This window comes from Leptonychotes weddellii, chromosome 16 (assembly GCF_054177405.1).
Source record: "Leptonychotes weddellii isolate Sample4059 chromosome 16, ASM5417740v2, whole genome shotgun sequence".
In the NCBI taxonomy this organism is placed as follows: Eukaryota; Metazoa; Chordata; class Mammalia; order Carnivora; family Phocidae; genus Leptonychotes; species Leptonychotes weddellii.
This window is the reverse complement of record NC_138384.1, coordinates 29,792,889-29,813,608: the sequence shown is the minus strand read 5'-3', so window position 1 is coordinate 29,813,608 and position 20,720 is coordinate 29,792,889. Positions and strand designations below refer to the sequence as shown.

General features: G+C 45.0%; 1 protein-coding gene across 12 annotated transcripts in view; it reads left to right on the top strand.

The window, feature by feature from the left end:
* The window catches only part of CYLD (CYLD lysine 63 deubiquitinase), a 65,889-nt gene extending 52,350 nt beyond the window's left edge, over nucleotides 1–13,539 (top strand). For all 12 annotated transcript variants that reach the window (XM_031037893.2, XM_081806591.1, XM_031037895.2 and 9 more), the window contains 5 exons: nucleotides 3,975–4,107; nucleotides 5,035–5,143; nucleotides 6,161–6,279; nucleotides 6,555–6,771; nucleotides 8,278–13,539. In XM_031037893.2, coding sequence (XP_030893753.1) covers nucleotides 3,975–4,107; nucleotides 5,035–5,143; nucleotides 6,161–6,279; nucleotides 6,555–6,771; nucleotides 8,278–8,462 — 763 coding nt within the window. In that variant the 3' untranslated portion in view covers nucleotides 8,463–13,539. The remainder of the gene's footprint in view (nucleotides 1–3,974; nucleotides 4,108–5,034; nucleotides 5,144–6,160; nucleotides 6,280–6,554; nucleotides 6,772–8,277) is intronic.
* The last annotated feature ends 7,181 nt before the right edge of the window (nucleotides 13,540–20,720 follow it).

Below are 20,720 nucleotides of genomic sequence, written 5' to 3'. Positions count from 1 at the left end.
TTTTTTTAAAGATTTTATTTATTTATTTGACAGAGAGAGACACAGCGAGAGAGGGAACACAAGCAGGGGGAGTGGGAGAGGGAGAAGCAGGCTCCCCGCAGAGCAGGGAGCCCGATGCGGGACTCGATCCCAGGACCCTGGGATCATGACCTGAGCCGAAGGCAGTCGCTTAACCAACTGAGCCACCCAGGCGCCCTGAGATGGGTTTTTTAAAAAGATTTGCCCAGAGCTCAAAGGTGAGTTAATTAATTAGTGAGAAAGATTGTGTTCCAGTTAAGAATAGTAAGTTACTTAGAGATGTTAATTTTTTACAGAATGATTTGTATATAAACAGGATCTTAACTTTTTTTTTGAACTCAGTAAAGTGATTTTAGAGTTCTTTACAGGATGAAATGGGTGAAAACATTGAAGTTTGAGGGTTTTTTTTTTTTTTAAGAGCTCTATTATAAGCTGTAAGGCAAAGCACTAGACATTAAACAGTGTGCTACTATATAAAAGTGGACCAATAGACCTGAATAGAAAGCTCAAAAATAGAATCTCAGTATCTTACAAGTCAGCTTTCAGACACAAATGAGGAAAGAAAGCTGTGTTTAATACATGATGTAGGAAATCTAACAGGCAATTTGGGAGAAAAAAAGTTACTTTTGTTTTCCTCTGGAAGAGCTAAATTTCAGATGATTAAAACAATTGTCTTTTTTTTTTTTCCCCCATAGCCCAACACCCTTTGTGAATGTCATAGACTCTCAGTAATAACAAAGATGAAAACAGCTGTGATTCTCGGGGGGTGAAGAGGGCTGGATACATGTAAGAGTGCATCTCGGTGCTTGAAGGGCTTGTGGGGTTTGGAGAGGGCCTTAGGAAGTTCCGCCACCCCTCGAAGGGGTCACTGTTCCCCTCCCCTTTCAGTGGCCTCTTCATATGGGGAGTCACTCGTTTAAAGATTGTAAGAAGATATAAAAAGATACTTCAAACGTTAGCTTTTCTGTCCCAAGTGTCATTCTTCACCTGCACGAGCCTTTCTTTCTGAGGGAGAGTCCGCTGATGTAACAACTAGGAAGAGGAGTACCGTAAACTCTAAAATAGTGGAACAGTCTGAGAGACTGCACAGAAGTCTTACAGGACTGACGAGACAAAGGACTTAGCCACCTAGGAGGATAAATGCGGATTAGATAACAAACAAAATCAAATAAACAAAAATAGAATTCCCAGAAATAGAGATTAAAAATGTCTATCTCTGTATATATGCTTTATGGCTGGGAGGGGGTGCGTCACTGGATGCAGTATGTATTGCTGAAGAGAGAATTGTTCATTTGGATGATAGATCTGAAGAAAGTACCTGGAATGTAGCCCCAAGGGAAAGAAGTTGGAAAACGAGAGAGGATAAGAGACGTGGAAGACAGATTCTAAGTGCAGTTCTAGGAGACACTGGAGAGAATGGGGAAGAAGCAATAATTTTGATAGATAACAGCTGAATATTTTCCAGAATTTTTGGCAGACTTAAGTTCTAAGAAGAAAGGTGCACAGGATTCCTGAGCAGGAAGAACCAGGACTAAATCACCTAACTCAGAGACTTACTACAGAATATACTTTAGAAAGACAAAGCTGAATTTAGAACAAAGGAGTAGTATGCTAGAAACAAGGAAGAATCAAGGTCATAAATATAGGTAAATTAAGCCTTCATACTCAAAAAACAACAATAACAAGAGTACTGGTAATGATGACTCGTGTGGGGTGTTAAAGAGAAGGTAAAACTGAAGTCATAGCCACTTGTAAGAGAGGATAGTGCACAGAGGCAAAGAAAAATTCCAAGAAACAGAATAAAATTGGCAATCAAGGGCGCCTGGGTGGCTCAGTTGGTTAAGCGACTGCCTTCGGCTCAGGTCATGATCCTGGAGTCCCGGGATCGAGTCCCGCATCGGACTCCCTGCTCAGCGGGGAGTCTGCTTCTCCCTCTGATCCTCCCCCTCTCATGCTCTCTGTCTCACATTCTCTCTCTCAGATAAATAAATTAAAAAAAAAAGAAAAAAATGGGCAATCAAGAAGCAAAGATACAGGGCAGTTTCAGGTTGAATTACTGAATACTTCTCGTTATAGAACATGGTCTGGGTATTCTTATTACATGGATATATTCTATTCCACAGTGCTAGATAGCCCAGAATCTAAAGAATTTTGTTTTTATCTTCTCCATAGATATATGTTTTCTTTTAAGGTTAATGCAACATTTGTACCCTTGTGCTTTTAGATTTTCTTAGTGGAAAACGACAATCTAAATTGTACGGTTCTGTGCCATCCCACCAGCTTTGTTGTAATTCTTGTGTCTGCGTGCCTTAATGACCCGCTTATTACTTTAGGGTTTTAGCCTTCTAAAACTGTGGTAATGAGATTTGAGTGCTTGTTTTTTTTTCTCCCCCACCCCCCTCCCAGGCTCCTAATCCGTCTGCCTCAATATCGCAAAGCTGTTGGTCTTCATCCTCATTTTTGGTTCCCTTCTCTCGATGCCTGCTCTTGGATTCCCATCAACCACGATTCCCCTTCTCCCCTCACCATTATTATTTCTAATTGTTGCAACTACTGACCTCGACCACTTTATGCTTTCTTAGTTTCCTGTCCTATTTTTTTTTCCCTGTTACCTGTAAGTTAAATTTTTTTGTGCTTTTGGCTTTCACAGAAAAATGCTGGTCTTTTATAAAGTCATCAACAACCAAGTAAAATATTGATAGAGCATAACCTTCAGGTTTTTTGGTTATCATTTGTTTTTATTTGTTGTGGGTTCTCATGAATCTCCTGGCTTTGTTAATAAGTAAGTTTTATTTATTTCAGGACATAAGTTGCTTGGAAAGCTGAGGGCTTTGAAGGTTGGTCTCTGAACAGCTGTTTCATTATGGAAACTATGTTAATAAATTTCTATAAAAATCTTGAAATCTAGCTATAAAAATAGGTTGATTCTGTGCCCAGAAATTCTGCTGGGAAGGTAAATAGTACACTTAAAGATTATTAATCCTTTTGGTAGAGTTAGTTTTTTAAAGATTAATGGCATTCTATAGTAAAATATTTAGTTAGTTAATTTAAGATTTTATTTAAAGAGGAGAGGGAGAGCATGTGTGAGCGGGGGAAGGGGCAGGGAGAGGGAGAGAGATCTCAAGCAGACCACTCTGAGTGCCGATCCCGACATGGGGCTTGATCTCCCAACCCTGAGACCATGACCCAAGCCGAAATCAGGAGTTGGACTCCCAACGGACCGAGCCACCCAGGTGCCCCTGTTGTAAAATATTTGAAAGGGAAAATGTATAATATATTGGTAACACTGTGACAGGCATATAGTAGGAGCTTACTTGGTATTTGTTGAATAAATGAGTGACCGTCTAAAGAGATAGCATGCTTTCATGGAAAGAATAGTCAGTGGTTGATAGGACACCTGGTTTCTACACATGGCTCTGCTTTAAGTTGCCGGGAAGCGATGATTATTCTTTCCTAGAACTCAGGCCCTTCATTTTAGAAGTGAACCGTTGAGTCTGGAAGGTCTCTAAGGGTCTGTCCCATTCAGAGACATAAGAATTTATTTTCCTGTTTAAAGCATTAAATGCCTTTTAGATTTTAAACAATCAATAGTTTAATGGATTACTGATTAAAAATACTTTTTAGATTTAGACAGTTAAGTTGAACCAAGTAATTTTAGCTTCTGGTTGTTATTGTTCACACAGTGCTTCTCGACTGCAGATGTTATTCCATTATTTTTCTGCTGATCCCTAAGGGGACTTTTGGATATGAAAACTAAAATAAGAACTCATTGTTAGGGTTTTATGCAAAGTACATTTAATTAATTAATCTGCATTATTGTTTTTCACCTGTTCTGATGACCCAGGGGGCACCGTCAATGCTGTAGGTTTTTCTGGCCTCAAATACTGCTGGGACAGCTTCACGTTCTGACTTAAGCATTTTGGAGAAAAATCATGTTTCTTTCTGCATGTTTTTAGATCAGCAGGTCAAAAAGTACAAGATTGTTACTTCTATCAAATTTTTATGGAAAAAAATGAGAAAGTTGGAGTTCCTACAATTCAGCAGTTATTGGAATGGTCTTTTATCAACAGTAACCTGAAATTTGCAGAGGTTAGTGATTATTATATTTTATGTGACATTCCTTAGTAATCTTGAGACTACTACTAGATTTAATAACTGTTAATTTTACCCCACTGAGAACATAGTAACTGTTAACAAAACACAAATTAAGAAAAAAAAAAAAGTTCAGTGTTTCAGTTGTGTCCTTGCAGAAAATGCCTTAGAATTAAGATTAGACTTTCTGGATTTTCGGTGCAAAAGAAAATGTAAAGCTAATTTGTAACTTGAAAACTTTTAAGTAGTATTTGAAGCAAAAGGAAGAATTGTGTTTTTTTTTAAACTGTCATTTTACCCAGTTTAACATTTTATCTAAGCATATTAGCCAAACATATCAAAAAAGAATGTTTACTTTTCCTTCAACAAGAGACAAAATAAATTCACTTATATTGGTTTGTTAGTGAACAAGTGATAGAAATTATTTTTCTTTTATTGTTTACTGTGTCTTCATGATCTTAGTGGTACGTGCTTGTGGTTTATTTTTATTGAATTTATTTCTGAAAGAATGTTCTGGTAAAGCTTTTAATGGCTACAGTTATTTGTTGAAATAGAAGGAATGGTGTCCTTCAGTGACCACAGTTTCTTTATTATACTTGCCAAAACAATCTTTCTAAAATGTTTGTTTTAAATATAAACCCACAGTGGAGTGTTACTCTAGATTGTCATCATATTGCTAGAGACCCAGGGTTGTTGACCTGCCTGACCTCTGGGTGTCCAGGAAATGGATCCTGGACCACTTGAAAACTTGTGGCTCATTGGTTCTCTGCCTCCCCGCTCTGCATTCACGCTCGGATCCTGCATACAGGCCATTGGTATTATAGCAGAACCGCTGCTTGCCGTGGTGACCATGACTGCTTCGGTTTCATAGGGAGAATTTTGTTCAGCACTTTGATTCTAAAAATACATGTATCTTGTTTTTAGGCACCATCATGTCTGATTATTCAGATGCCTCGATTTGGAAAAGACTTTAAACTGTTTAAAAAAATTTTTCCTTCTCTGGAGTTAAATATAACAGATTTACTTGAAGATAGTAAGTATAAGATTTTTGTTTGTTTTGTTTATTTTTCACAAATAGGCCTGTCTCATTAATTATGAGTCAGAGTCTAACAGGATACGGTTCTTCCAAAAAGCAATTCAGGATCTGAAGAGCCTGAAATACTAAGCTAGTACTTTCAGTTTTAGGTATTCTGAGAAAATAATCAGAGATGCAAATAAATATTCTATATACAGATGTATTTATTGTCACATGATTAAGAAATTAGGAACAATCTATTTGAGAGATGAGTAGTTAAATGAATTATGGTGTATCTGTACAATGGAACTACTGCCATTGAAATTCATGTTTGTGAAGGTAGTTATAATGTAATGTGAAGTGAAAAGGTAAGTTGGTCCTTTCTATAAGAGGACCCCCCCCCCAACGCACACGCACGCATGCACACACAGGGTTACATAAATCTGCAGATATAAAATTATTGGAGAAAATTCACAATAGTGTTGACAGTGGTTATCCCTTGCCAACTGAAATTGTAGATGCTTACAGTTTTCTTCTTTATATTTTTTTCATTCTTTGAATTGTCATCAGTAGACGTTTCATAATTGTGTAAAAACACTCTAGAATACACTGTTTTTAAAAAATTGTCACTTGGGGCGCCTGGGTGGCTCACTTGGTTAAATGTCTGCCTTCGGCTCAGTCATGATCCCAGGTTCCTGGGATCGAGCGCCAAGCCCCGAGTCAGGTTCCCTGACCAGCAGGAAGCCTGCTTCTCCCTCTCCCTCTCCCTGCCCCCTGCTCGTGCTCTCTCTCGCTTGCACTCTCTCTCTCTCAAATAAATCTTAAGAAAAAAAAAACAACCTGTCACTTGATCATAGAAAATGTCTTTTCAAAGATATCCCGAGTCCAAGGAAATATAACATTTATGGGGACAGGGAGGGGTGGACTTGTTGATGCTAAGTCCTCAATAAAGCTTACCTTTTCCTTTTAATTTGTTTAATGGAAGAACACATGTTTAAAGGCCCCATAACCTCTCTCCCACCCCTACCGTTTTAGCCCCCAGGCAGTGCCGGATATGCGGGGGGCTCGCCATGTACGAGTGTAGAGAGTGTTATGATGACCCTGATATCTCCGCTGGAAACATCAAGCAGTTTTGTAAAACCTGCAACACTCAAGTAAGCGTGACGTCACTTAAGGGATGTTCTCTCCTGAGATAGGAAATTATTTGTAGTTGGAGTTGGAAACATTTTGGAAACTTTTCAAAACCATTATTAACTTGAATTGATAATCAAATGGTATTGCTCATGCGTCTTCTGTTTCGTCGGTGGACTGTTGAGAAGTACTTGGTTGCTGTTGATCGGGTTGAATTGAGTTAGAGTAAGTGGGGCCCGTTTGCAGGAAACACTTGAGTTTGGCTCACGAGTGACATTCCCTTCATGCTCCGTTTCAGGTCCACCTTCATCCCAAGAGACTGAACCATAAATATAACCCGGTGTCACTTCCCAAAGATTTACCTGACTGGGACTGGAGGCACGGCTGCATCCCCTGCCAGAAGATGGAATTGTTTGCTGTTCTCTGCATAGAAACAAGTCACTATGTCGCTTTTGTCAAGTATGGGAAGGATGACTCTGCCTGGCTCTTCTTTGACAGCATGGCGGATCGGGATGGTATTTTGTTTTGTTTTGTTTTTTTAAAGATTTTATTTATTTATTTGAGAGAGAGAGAGAGAGAGCACCAGCGGAGGGAGGGGCAGAGCGAGAAGGAGAAGCAGACCCCCCGATGATCAGGGAACCCGATGCGGGGCTCGATCCCATGACGCTGGGATCATGACCTGAGCTGAAGGCAGACGCTTCACCACCTGAGCCACCCAGGTGCCCCCGGGATGGTTTTAAGAACTTTTCTTCTACGTGTGGCACCGCTGTAGTTTGCAGTGGGATAGTTCATAGCGGATAGTCTGTTCTGAGTCCTAGAGTAGTGTATGTGGAAAGCCTCTCAGGAGTATTTTGGTGACATAGTCTTTATATCTTGAAATGCATATGCAGCCCTGTTGCTAAATTAAGGAACAGTATCATTGTGGTATTTTGACACACGTGGTTGTTATTAAAAGAAGGATCCTAAAATTCTGATTTGAGGGCTGAGAAGTTTTCGTTTCAGCTTCGTCGTCTTTTACTCTCAGGCCCCTCTCCGTTCCGCTACAAGCCGTAGTCACCATTCATGAAGCGCCTACGCGCCGAGCTCTCTGGGAAGCACGTTGAGTCATTGTCCCGAGATCCCTGCAAGATGGGGGACTACTCCTCTTTTCCTGTTATTAAAGCTGAAGTTAAGGTGCCTGAGGTCACATAGCTTGTATTTAACTCCATCTTCCTGACCTCATTGCTTCTGTCTTTTATGCTGTGCACGACATTGCCTTCTAAATGAGGAAGCAGAGAATAGAAACAGATACCTTCTTTGGAAAAAGAAGCCTATTCTGCGTGTAATGTTTCTTCCCGAAGCGGGGAGTGTGCTGCACCTTCTCAGCCATGTTCGAGGACGCTTGGGCATTGTTTAACCGATACATAACGAGCACATGTCCAGTACCAGGGGCTCTCACGTAACTGAAGAGCATCTGGGGGTCGGACATTTGGAAAAGCCTTGGAGGGGCTGGGCCGGGAGCACCTAAAGCCACACCAGCGCCCTCATTCAGTCTGATGATATGTGAAGCAAAGCCTTGCACAAATATGTATTTAAAAATTAGGGAAGTGGGATAGTATTCAGTTTGCTAGATGTGCTCTAAACTGGATGATCTCATGGTGGAGCGACCGGGGTCCTTCTGTCTGGGAGGGGACACGGGATGTGAGGAGTTGGATGTTGTGTGATTACGCATATTATGGAACACTATTCCCTGAATACAGAGAAGCCTATAAAGTGGGTTTTGGACTTTGCTCAGGATATGCTTCCTTTTACTGGTTTTATTCCATTGGTCCCAGAATCCTCTCAGAAACCAAGAAGTGAGAACGCTGTCAAGACTTAAAAGGAGCCTTGAACTTCTAGGAGTCAGAAGTAAAATAAGGTCCTTCAGATCTTGGAAATTAGCCTCCACTAAATTTAGAGTCGCAGGATCGCTTTAGTAGGCCGGGGCGGCCAAAGGGGTTAGAACTTGGCTGCCCTAACTAGAGCTCTTCCTCCTTCCTCAGGCGGCCAGAACGGCTTCAACATTCCTCAAGTTACCCCATGCCCAGAAGTGGGAGAGTACCTGAAAATGTCTCCGGAGGACCTGCACTCCCTGGACTCCAGAAGAATCCAAGGCTACGCACGGAGACTTCTCTGTGATGCGTACATGTGCATGTACCAGAGCCCAACCATGAGTCTGTACAAGTAATCGGGGTCACGTCTGGGCAGGGGCAGCGGCCGAAGGCAAGGTTGTCGTGTCACACTGACCCGAGCTAGCAGTTCTGTTCTGCGTCCATTGCCGGCAATGGATGTCTTTGTGGTGGTGATCCTGCCGAAAGGGAGTCCTGTGTTTAAAAAAACAAATTGCTTTTGTGTTACTGAAGTATTTAATAAGAAGCATTTTGCACTCTAGAAAGTATGTTTGTGTTGGTTTTTTAAGAAGTCTATCTAAATGAAGTTATTAATACCTGAAGCTTTAAGCTAAGTGCATTGATCATATGATATTTTTGGAAGCATAAAATTTTAATTGTGACAGTTTAAAACCTCTTTTAGTCCATTGGGAATGTAAATAAATGTGTCTTCTTTATGGACCAAGGATATGAAATCATTTTTCCTTTTAGCTAATCGTTGCCTCGAGGAAGAAATATGTTGGTTTTATTAAGAGTCTACTTTCAATCCAGTTATGAAAATTGTACTGAGTTGGATTTGTTAATTCTCTCCTATATAGTGCCGAGCTCTGCATGCCCGCACCCCACTGAGCTTCTCTGTCTCTGCAGTAGTGGCCAGAAAAGTACTTAAATCCCTTTAATGGTGTTGTTTCCTATTTGTTCTGGTTTTGAGATATCTTAGTGATTTTTGTCATAAAACGTCTATTTTTGATGTAATTTTCCTGGGGGGTTCGAATATACAGCAATTGAAGCTCTTCATTCACACCAGTAACTGTCAGCTGAGAGGTTTGTTTGGGTGTTTTTTTTTTTTTTTTTTTTTCGTAAGACTCTCTAACTATTTTGTGGAACAGGGCACAATGAATTTTATTAAAGGGTTGGGGTGATAAGTAGATTTCTACACAAATATATGGCCCATCAGAAAATAAATTTGAATCTGGAATACACATTAAAATCTCCCTGAAGAGATGTATTGGCTTTCTAAACCTCTCCTGTTGTGAGGAAGACCGTCCAGAACGTAAGTGAGGTCAGCCAGTCTGCTCACTAAATCCAGCTGGATTTCATGGGAGATCATGGCAGTTACGAATCAGATACGTTACTGAAATGTTTGCAGCAGCTTCATCCTCCTTCTGGTGAAATAAGTAGAACATGGATGTGTTCTTAGCTCATGTTCACAGCGTGTGTCTAGACCACGAGTGGATGTTGTAGACTAGAACCGCAGATTATAAATGTCAGTGCCGTGGAACGTGCTTTGGTCTGTGTTTTCTCCGAGTGTCCTTTTGTGGTATTGTTGTCCTTCTGGAAAGACTTCCTAACCATGCAGAAAGACAGAAGAGTTGTCATGTGTATATAGCATGTGACTTCATAAATCATTTAATGTAAAAAAAAAAAAGTAGAAAGAGTCTTTATAAACCCTGCAATTAGTTTTTTTAAAGTCACGTTTACCTTTGGTTCTATCATTCCATTTTGCTGATACTTATTAGCTTTATAAATTGTAGCAAGGTAGAAAAACTCTTTCATCTTGTAATTTTTTCATTTTTGAAATGAAAAAGCACATAAATTTTGCATGAGGTTTTGCTAAATGCTTGGGTGGAGCCGGGAGGCGGATACTGGGTCAGGGGTTGGGGGTGAGGAACCCAGGCTATGGGGCTGGTACCGCTCCTGTCCACCTCGGGTAACAAGGGAGGGGCCTGGGGTGCACGATATCTGAGGTCTCTTCCGGCTCTCACCTTCTACAAGACCAGCCACCCCTTAGTAAAGCGGTGTTGAGTGAATAAATGGATGAATGAGCTTATCAGTGTGATTTTAAAATGATTATCTGGAGGAATGACCAGGAATCTCTATCTAGGTAAGAATGAATTTAACGGTTAAAAAAGAGGAGAAAGTTCCTTTTCTTTGAAACAAAATGTACATTCAAGAAGGTCTGTCCTCCCTGGCCTCTTACGGCAGAAGGCTTGGAGAAGACCCATATGGATGCATGCACAGGTTTCCCCCTCTGGGATATGGAGGCTCTTTCCAGGGGGAGGGGCCACATCCATAAATTATTTCTAAGGATATTTCCTTCAAATAGAACCTTATGTCCTTTCACTGTTACCTGGGGGAGGGAGCGCTCAGTAAGGGGAAGCCCGGGCCAGCCGTGGCGCTCTCTGTGGAGGGCTGAGGCTCTTCCCCTGGCCCTGGATGGTCCCTCGCCCTGTCCTAGCAGAGCCTGTGTGGCAAGTGGGCACCCTCAGGGCTGGGCTATATGGCCTCAGTGGCTCATGTACCTGGTGATTTGTTTAATTTGTAGCCTTAAATTTCCTTTAATACTTTCCTGTTGGCTTCTAAAATGTTTCGGTTCTCCCTTTTCCCATATCCTATCTAAAATCAAGATGGCAATAGAGTAGAACTATTTATAACATGGTTTATGATTCATAGCTACAAATAGAAAATGTAACAAGTCCTGTTCGCCCACCTCCCAACTAAATTCACACTTGTAAGTTTGTGTGTGTGTGTGTGTGTGTGAGAGAGAGAGAGAGAGAGCGCTGGCATAGGGGTGGGAGGGAGACGGGGCCGGGGGGAGGGAGGGGAACCGTGTCGTGAGGTAGAGGCTAAGTGTGTTTGTCCCTCACAATCAGCTTTATAAGGGAGTTATAGTTTGACTCCATCCCCGAAAGAATGTTTTATAAGACTGAGAAAACACATGGAAAGCCAAGAGAAACAGTAACAGAAGTCACTAACATATAGTTGTTATAATTGCTAAGGATGATCTATTAGAATAATTTAGGATTTTTGTAATTCACATTTGCCAGAATGTTACAGGTAAATGGCTTCTTTCTATCCCTTGGATTCATTTATTTTTTCACCTAACACATAATTCAGGAACAAGAGAAAGACGTAGTAATTAATCTTATGCATCTTGTGTCATCATGCCGAGTCCTGTTGTTTGAACTTGGCGTCTTCCTAAGTTCAAGCTTTACTCCCCTTCTCAGGTAGATTCCCATATCCAGCTAGATAATGTCGCACCTGCTTGGCTGATCGGAGACAGAGAAGTGAGCCGGGAATACAGCATTAGGCCTTAGCTGAGCGACTGCCCACCACCGAGTATTTACTGGACATTTATTACTGAGGACTGTGTCAGAAGGAATAGGAGACAGGGTCCCTGCCTTCGAACAGCTTAGCTCCTACTTCTGACCACAGAATCCCCACTCCTGGTGGCTTCAGTGGAAGGGCACCAAGTCTCAGGGACGCTCTGGGACTCAGTAACAAAAAAAGGAGTGACCTGGTTCACCCCTTTCTCTGGCTCTTGCTCTGTTAGAAGCAAGGGAGAAGATGACTGCTTCACTACTTTGGACCTTTGTGTCCTCTGTATAACAAGGGGGTTGGAATATCACATTTTATAGGGAAAAATACAAACTTCTGGGTCCCACGCCACACCTGCTGGATCTTCATGAGTGGAGCCGAGCCGAGGGAATTTGCTAGTAAAAGGCTCCACCGGGCAAGCCTGATGACCAACCAGATTTGAAAACTACTGAGCTAAAAGATCTCAAAAATACCTTTTCTTTATGTGATTGTGTGATTGATAATGTTATGGCATTCATTATTCTACCTAAATGTAGGTAATTGGATGTTTATCACATTGTCTGTGTTTACGTATGAATTTATATAAGAAATGCATTTGAGTATATATACCTCAACCCACTGTTTCCTAGAGGTTTTAGCAGTCTTTGGAACACACACATATCCTAAGAGGATATTTGATATTATTTACCTGGACATTTGTCTCCCATTTTATTTAGGGGAAACGGAGGCTCTCTCTGAGTACCAAAGAAATGGAAAAACGCAAACTCTTGTGCAAAATTAAAACATTATTCCGTACTATCTGCTACTTGATGAAAATCTTAACATCACATGAGAAGATTTTTCGTTGGGGTAATAGGTCCTCTTATCATGAAGCAAAATGTCCTTGTTAAAGTAGGTGGAGTATAATGTTTCAAATTAAAATTAGATCTCCTTCTCTGGCAGTTAGTGATGTTAACAACACACCCACGATTCCCCTTCAATGAAAGTAATACTCGAATCCCCCAAGGCACGTAGGGGGAGTGGAGGAGGAGAGCGTATTAAAATGGAAACCAGTGTGCACATGCGAGGGTGGAGGACGACAGAAGGTAACCCCCTCCAAGCGGATGTGGTGCGTGGGGCCCCGTGAAGGCAGGGTCTCTGTGCACCTCCTGGGGTCCTTGTCACTTGTCCGAGACTAGGCTTGTGGAGTGTGAGGCTCCCTGCAGGGGGTTTCCCTTGCACTTGTCCATGCTCCTTCCAGAAGTTTTACTGGAGGGAAAAGAGAAGAAAGGACACTTCATCTTATTCTACATCCTGGGGCAGCTGCAGGGTCTCTCTTGAGTCAGGGAGCAGTGCTGAACAGCCGACCGGCAAAGGTGGCCAAAGATAATGGAGACGCAGGGAAGGAGCTATTCCTTCTTCCTGATCCTGGTCAACACTGGCGTTTGTAGGAGGCCACTCCTGGAGCCCGGGTTGGTTTCTTGACCCTCAGTCTTGGCCATTTTTGTTCGAGCACATGTCAGAGTCTCTCATTCTCTCACATAGGTTGGGGGTGTGGTGGGAAGGGAAGGCCAGTTATGGGGGAGGGTGGTCCCCCCAGGCACCACACACCTCAGATCTCTCTCTCAGTCTTAAACACTGTCCACTCTTGCTTTGTACATTTTTTCTAGAGAGATTATATTGGAGACTCTACCGTCTTTGGTTTTGTTTTTGAAATGGCTTTAACTCCAGAGAGTCTCGTGTCTTGTCACGAACATTCACTTTTTTTTTTTCAATCCCATTTGAAACATCCCAGGGAAGTTGTGGTTATTCATAAATTGGTATAAAGGAGCACATTTTGTACTACATTTCGCATATCTGCTATCTTGTTTGGCGTTCTTTTTTTTTTGGCCTGAAGAACAGCCTGTATTTATGAAGATATTCTTTAAAAATAACACCCCATAAAATACCCCTTTACTATCAGATTGCTCTGATTTAGCCTTAATTTTGTTAAATTTTTTAGAGATGAATGAAGTGCTGCTGTGGAAAGAAATGTACTATATACTATTTCTGTATCATTAAAATTAAATTTTTATGGTTCCTTTTCCTTGGATTTCTTTGGGAGAAGGGTTTTGGGTGATGGGAAAACTGGGGTTGACTACAACCTCTTGCACTGTTGCGGGTGCCAGGCAGGTGCCCACTTTGGGGGAAAAGCTGTACCTGGAAATGCAGCCTCCACCTTCATGACGACCGTTCTAGAAAACCTCGCGGATTTCTCCTGCTCTGGGCAATGTGCCAGTGGGTCGCTTCCTGGCATCACGGTTCCCAGTAGCTTCTCAAAGTAACTGGGCATTTCTGGGCTCTGGCCCTGATGAAAGCTCAGTTCTGCCGGTCTCTAAACCACTCCCACTAGCAGCCGCCCTCCTGAGCCTCATCGTCTCTAAACGTGGGCACAAAGCTGTCGACTAGAATAGTGTGTCCTGGTCTCCCATGGCTGCCAAGGAGGCAGTTCAACACTCTGCTGTCCTGTCTGACCCAGAGAAGTGATCACAGGATGCTACACGGGCTGACACTCTCATCTCCTAGGTACCCATAGAACAAGTCCTCCTCAAGAATTCCTTGGAGTTCGGGGTCCCTTGCTGCCAAGGTAGGAAAGCCAGAATGGTCTAAGTGATACTGAAAATAATAGTACATCCAAGAACCTTCTTGTTTCAAAACCCTATAGCTGAGTGAACACATCGGTGATCAAGAAAACATTGCCATTTTAGCATCCTTCGGTCAGACTCCAGGGTTTGTGTACTTCATCCTAGGTGCCCTTCATAGGGAGAATGTTAGCATGGCAGTGAGGATGTAGGCTCACTGCGGGTAGGGACCACCCGGTGAAAATGAGTCCCGGTCGGAGGAGAGCTGAGCGGCTTGGCAGAGAAACCGCCAGCCCATTCTAAGCCTTCCTTCCTGGGACCAGGCTGGGTGCTCTTCTGACTCTCGGAGGCAGGTCGTCCCCCACTAAAGCCTGCCGTTTAGACCAGCAGCTCTCATCCCAGCTGTACGCTGAACTCGAGCACGGAGACTTCAGACCTAGAATGCCTATGCCCGCCCAAGCGATTGGAATCTGCAGACAGGGCCAGCCAGGCACTGGGTGTTTTTCAAAGCTCTTTACACCTGTCCATCGTGCAGCAAGATTGGGAGCTGCTTGTCAGGAGGACTGGGGCTTTTTGAGAGATGTAATCTACTTGTCATTCCCCGGTGGAGCTTTCTGCTCCGGGAAAAGACAGAGGATCGTGGACTTGGACAAGCTCCCAAGGGGAAGTGGAAAATCTCTTGTGGGGCTCCTGGCCTCGCCTCTTGAGAAAGAGCCTTGGAAATGTATGTTGGACGTGTTCTGGAGGCAGGAGAAAGCATCTGGAGGCGGGATGAATTTCACTAATTCTGAACGGAGGACTTGAATAGAGTATGACGAAGATGCTCTTCTCTCCATTCAGGGACTATTCCAGATGGTGTGTAAACTTAGATGTCATAAACAAGAAAACGCACCAGGCCAATTGGGTAAGAAGTAGAGGAGTGCTCAGGAAGAGACTCGGATTTGGGGGGGCAGCCGTCGCGCTGCACCGTGGACGATCACGTCCGTGTGCCTTGCCCGCTTTGGAGGACTGTTCCGCAGCGCCGAATGCCGCCGGAGGAGGAGGTAGTTTCTGAGGTCTAAGCCAAGAGTCAGGTGAGCGAAGACTGATCCGGAGAACGGTGACCTTCATCACAGACGCAAATCGTATCCGCTGCCTGGACTCCTGAATTTCATCCAGCAAACCATTCCCTTACAAATAACCCCTGTGTCTGTTTTAAATACTGCTTCTTCCAAAGTAGCTTGCGGTCGCCGACTTTGCCCGGGCTGCCTTCTTGAGCCCCTCTCCCCTGCTTCTCCCCACTTTGTGAGGTGTTGAGTGGGACCTTGGAGTTCTAACCGTGCGGGCGCCAATCAGCGGCTGGCGCGGTCTCATCAGCCTGTGGAATAAATGAGGTCAGGCCTTGGACCATGATCCGTGGCTTCCTAGCTGCCCATGCTAAATAGCTAAAGAGAGGGGCGCCTGGGTGGCTCAGTTGGTCAAGCGTCTGCCTTCGGCTCAGGTCATGGTCCCAGGGTCCTGGGATCCAGCCCTGCATCAGGCTTCCTTGCTCAGTGGGAAGCCCGCTTCTCCCTCTCCCACTCCCACTGCTTGTGTTCCCTCTCTCGCTGTGTCTCTCTCTGTCAAATAAATAATAATAATAATAAAAAAAGCTAAAGAGAGGCAAAGCTGTTCCCTGGAGTGTGGCAAGGTGGGCTTACCATCTTGCCATCTACATTCTACGTATTTTAAAGAAGTGTGTGTTTTACTCTTTCTGGCCATCTCTGCAAACTTTAGACTATTTTGTTTAGATGTATTTCCAAACTGTGCCCTGTAGGTCGCCCCTTGTGGGTGGGACGGGCCGCCGCAGGTGGAAGGATAAAGTGCAGTTCAGAGTTTCTGCTCAGAGGTCAACTCCTCAAAGAGGCCTTCTTCACAGCCCACGTTAGCTGGTGCTGTGCTGGTAAATGATTAACAACCGGCTCTCCAGGGAGAGGGGGGGGAAAAGCCCTGATCTGTAGCCTTTGCTGATTTTGTGGTGTAAATACTCTCACCATGGCCGATGGCAGGCTACCAGTGTGCTGTCTCTGCAGGTGGATTTGGAAAGAGATGCAAGTAGGATTGCACGTACATATGTAGCATTTCCACTGAACAGATAGAGACCTAAATACCTGAGCACAGACCGGGGGCAGGGGTCACAGCCCTTAGACCAAACCCAGCTCACCACCTGTTTTTGGAAATATTTTATTGGAACACAGTCCTGTCCACTCATATTACACATCTACGGCTGCTTTTTCCCAGCAGTCACCATGGAAACTGTATGCCGCACTCAGCCTAAAATATTTACTGTCCCGCCCTTTACAGAAAAAGTTTGCTCAGCCCCAGCATAGATAATTGTAAAATGTAAGAGAATTCAGAAGTGATGAGTTTTAAACAGAACTTATCAAATTAAATTTAATGATAACTTTTAAATATAACTTATTAACTGTGAGCTTATGTAATTTAACTCTGAGAATAGATGTGTTTAAGAACTGGCTCTCTCAATTCCTGAAAATCCAGCCATCGGCTTCTGAGAGCCAGCTCCGGTTACCAGTGACGTCTTCGAAGATGCACCTGCGTGCTCCGTGTGCGCCCAGCACTGTTCTTTCTCTCCACGGCACCTCTGGTGCCCGACCTAATGGTTTATTGTGGTCTCTTTGCACTAGAAGCAGGGACTTTCTCTAGATCCCTTTGTTCCTTTCCTTAGCACCTTAAACAGTGTCCCGCACAAAGTAGGTGCTCAAACATTTGCAGAGTGAACGAAGGAAATTTTAGCCTTGAATGCGTGGAAGCCAGCCCGTTCACTATTGTTGATGTGGCCAGAATTAGACCACTGTCCCTACATCTTTTGAGATGATACAAGAGGTCCCGGCCTCTGGTTCCGCACATACTGCTTCCGCTGAGAAGTGGAGATGTCGTAGAATTTCCCTCATAAGTCTTTATGAACTTGAGATGAACCCATGCATATACAGTGCTTGGCACAGCCTGGTACCCAGCAAGCCCGCGGTCAACGGTCGCCACCAGCAGCCGCAAGCAGTCGTGGTAGTATCATCATGAATTTGAGAGACAGTTTGCAAGTCTAATCAACACGTCTCTCTCCACCTCGCTTCTCCCTCCCCGATCTTACTTGCAGGTCATCTGCTCAAGTCTTCCTTTTTTTTTAAAGATTTTATTTATTTATTTGACAGAGAGAGACACAGCGAGAGAGGGAACACAAGCAGGGGGAGTGGGAGAGGGAGAAGCAGGCCTCCCGTGGAGCAGGGAGCCTGACGCGGGGCCGGATCCCAGGACCCTGGGACCATGACCTGACCCGAAGGCAGACGCTTAACGGCTGAGCCACCCAGGCGCCCCATCCGCTCAAGTCTTCAGATTGCTTTTCCAGATTTAGATTTTCTTATGCAAAGGTGTCCTCTTGGCGCAGCACCGCCATCTTGTGGTCATAATGGGTTATGGCAACGTCCCGGATCTTGACTCTCCGCTCCCCCGGCAGCCAGGTCCCAGGTTAGGGAAGCAGCCGGTGATTGTTGAAAGCAAATGTGGCAATGAGTCAGGGTTTACACGCCAGGTTACAAATGACATCCAGGAGGGTTTAGGCTTCGTCTGTGCCATTTCAGGACAGCTGGCTAGTGGGGGGCATTTCTGCTTGTTGCCTGTCTTCTCCCACTCTCTCCGTCTTGTCCTCTCTCTGTCTCTCCTTCTACCTTGAGCTTTCAGGTGAATTTCTGCTTATTTCAGAGGAGTTAGTGCCATCTACCGGGCAAAGGCCGCAAGGTCGGATGTGAGGTCTCTCAGGGATCTGCAGGGGAAGGAATTACCCACCCGTGGCTTTATGGGAAGAACGTAGGCAAATAAAAGGATCCTGATGTCAAGCCCCTTAATTGTTGCAGATTTCTTCACTAGAAGCCTTCTTCTATGAGGGAAGGAGGCGCGGGGAAGGGCTGTTAGTGTGAGCCTGACACTAGAAGCCTTCTTCTATGAGGGAAGGAGGCGCGGGGAAGGGCTGACGTTAGTAAAACTACACTTGTCAGGGTCTCTGTGTGAAAACTGGTCACACTCTCATCAATTTTTCCTAAAGGGTGGTCTGCAGACCACCTGCATCCGGGTCATCCATGGTCTTAGGAAGGCAGGCTCAGAGTCCACCGCCCTCTCCCCCCAAACCATGCAGAATCATACTCTCAAGAGCAGGAGTCTGGAATCTGCATTTTGAGCACCCTCCCCCTCTTTTTCCCAAGTGAATCTTATATGCACTGGAGTTTGAGAACCACTGTCCTAGACCCTGCCTTTGTAGAAAAGACTATTTTATTTCAGCAAAATTTGGAAAGAATTTGCCCTTGGATTAAGGCTTTAGTAAACTGCTTTGTGTGCTAGGGAGAGCACCCATCTCTTCACAAAGCCATGGCTCCCGCCTTCACTCATTCTGTGTGGTGGATTGTTAACAGAGCCCAACAACCCTGGGCCGGCGCCTGGCCCATCACAGGTGATCCTCCCAACTCTGCTGCCCCTGGCAGCCATGTCCCACCCACCCTCTCTCACTCCGCTCTGCTCTGCAGGTGGGGTAAGCCCCAGCCACACACCTGTGCCCAGGCTTAGCACGGGGCTGTGTTGGAAAGATTCTAGAACTGGTGGTCACCACATTCCTAGGTGGCTTCTCTCTGAGCCTCAGTTTCTCCATCTGTAATACAGGGGGTTGGGACTCTAGTCTCTCCTGTCCTTTCCAGCTCTGACATCCGGGGGTTCTGCTGCTGCTTTATAAGCCCCCTCTCCATGTTGCACTCATGATGCCAGCTGGGTCTGGTGTGTGTGCAGACGCCTCCTCAGACTGCTGACTTCTCTTGTTTGGTTCTTCCTCGGCCCCCAATCCTAAACAGTTACACACAGATCGTGAATGACATGGGTGTTAAGACATGCAAGCTTTTTTTATTTTTAAAGATTATTTATTTATTTACTTGACAGAGAGAGAGACAGTGAGAGGGAGAACACAAGCAGGGGGAGCGGGAGAGGGAGAAGCAGGCTCTCCGCAGAGCAGGGAGCCCGATGTGGGGCTCGATCCCAGGACCCTGGGATCATGACCTGAGGCGAAGGCAGCCGCTTAACCGACTAAACCACCCAGGCGCCCTGAGCTTTTTTTTTTTTAAAGCCTTAACGTTTTGTATGCCTTATACTCAGGAATTCTATTGCCAGGACATTTTTCTTTTTCTTTTTTTTTAATATTTTTTAAAATTTTTATTTTATTATTTTTGTGAGAGAGAGAGAGAGAACGAGCGAGGGGGAGGGGCAGAGGGAGAAGCAGGCTCCCCGCTGAGCAGAGAGTTGGATGTGGGACTCGATCCCAGGACCCTGGGATCATGACCTGAGCCGAAGGCAGACACTTAACCGACTGAGCCACCCCAGGACATTTTTCTAAGGACATGATGCTCACAGGAGTGGCCGAGATTAGCTCTAAGACTGTAGGCAACATTGTTTATAATCGACAAACTTAAACGTGTAGGACCTTGACCAATTCAGGGTATGGCTGGACTATGTATGCAGTGCTCTGCAGCCATCCAAGATTCTTCTAGAACATCATCTTTTTTAATGACACGAGCAAAGATCTACAATGTATTAGTGGCAAAAAAGCGGGTTATAAAAACTTACATAACACATCTGACTTGGCTTATAAAAAGATTTGTGTGAATGTCTTGAAAAGTTTGCAAGTGGGGACCCCACTGACTGCCCCGATCGCAGTGACCGCCAATGAGTTTTATGTTTCCATGTTTCCCCAGTTGAGACCCGCAGCTGACTGACTGACAGGGCATGCAGGGAGGGTGGCTGGGCAGGGGCCGTTCATCATACGGAGACACTGGATGTGGGAAAGTTTGGGAGCTGTGAGTCCAACGCCGTGGGGCTATTTGGGAGTTTGGGGTGGTCATCTGGGAGGTCATTTAGTGTGATGAAAACCCAGGTGCCTTGCCACCAATTTTGCAAGCAGATGACCTCCTGGCAGCCCTGGCAGGAAGGCCCCTGCGAGTGCATGGGAACTGGGAAGGAAGGCGGGAGGGGCCCACGGAGCCCGGAGGGCTTTTCCGACCCCAGGGAGGGAGTGGACGGCAGATGGCACCCGAGGGTGAGGCCGCCAAGACCTCAGCATATCAGAGGTGTGGCTGGGAGCACGCGGGGGGTGCTGCCCATGGCTGGATCCATGCAGAAGCTCTTCTTCCCGGACCAGCGAGCCTGAGTGAGGGGCTCTGCGCAGGGCAGCATAAACCTCCAGGATCAGCCTGGGCAGACTGAGGCAGCTGAGCGGTCGTCCGGTGCGTGGTGACGAGCGAAGAGAACTCACTGTGCTCTGTGCGTTTTGGTGCAACGCAGATTCAGGCGACGGCCCTCGGGCCTTATCTGCTCCGCTCTCTGCGGCGTGTTCCATCACCTAGAAAACGCCCTCACCGCCTTCCCCTCAGCTGCCGAGTGGCCAGAACACACACAGAGAGAGGTTCATTTTAGAGGTGGAGAAACTGAGGCCAACGGGATCTGCTGTGATGCTCTGGGAGCGTGAGCCCACCTCTCCCGGGGCCCTCGGCCAAGGCCGCGAGCACAGAGCCTGCTGCCTGCTTTGCAGCGGAGAGTGGGGAGGGGAGAACGAGGGCAGCCCCCCACCCCGAATGG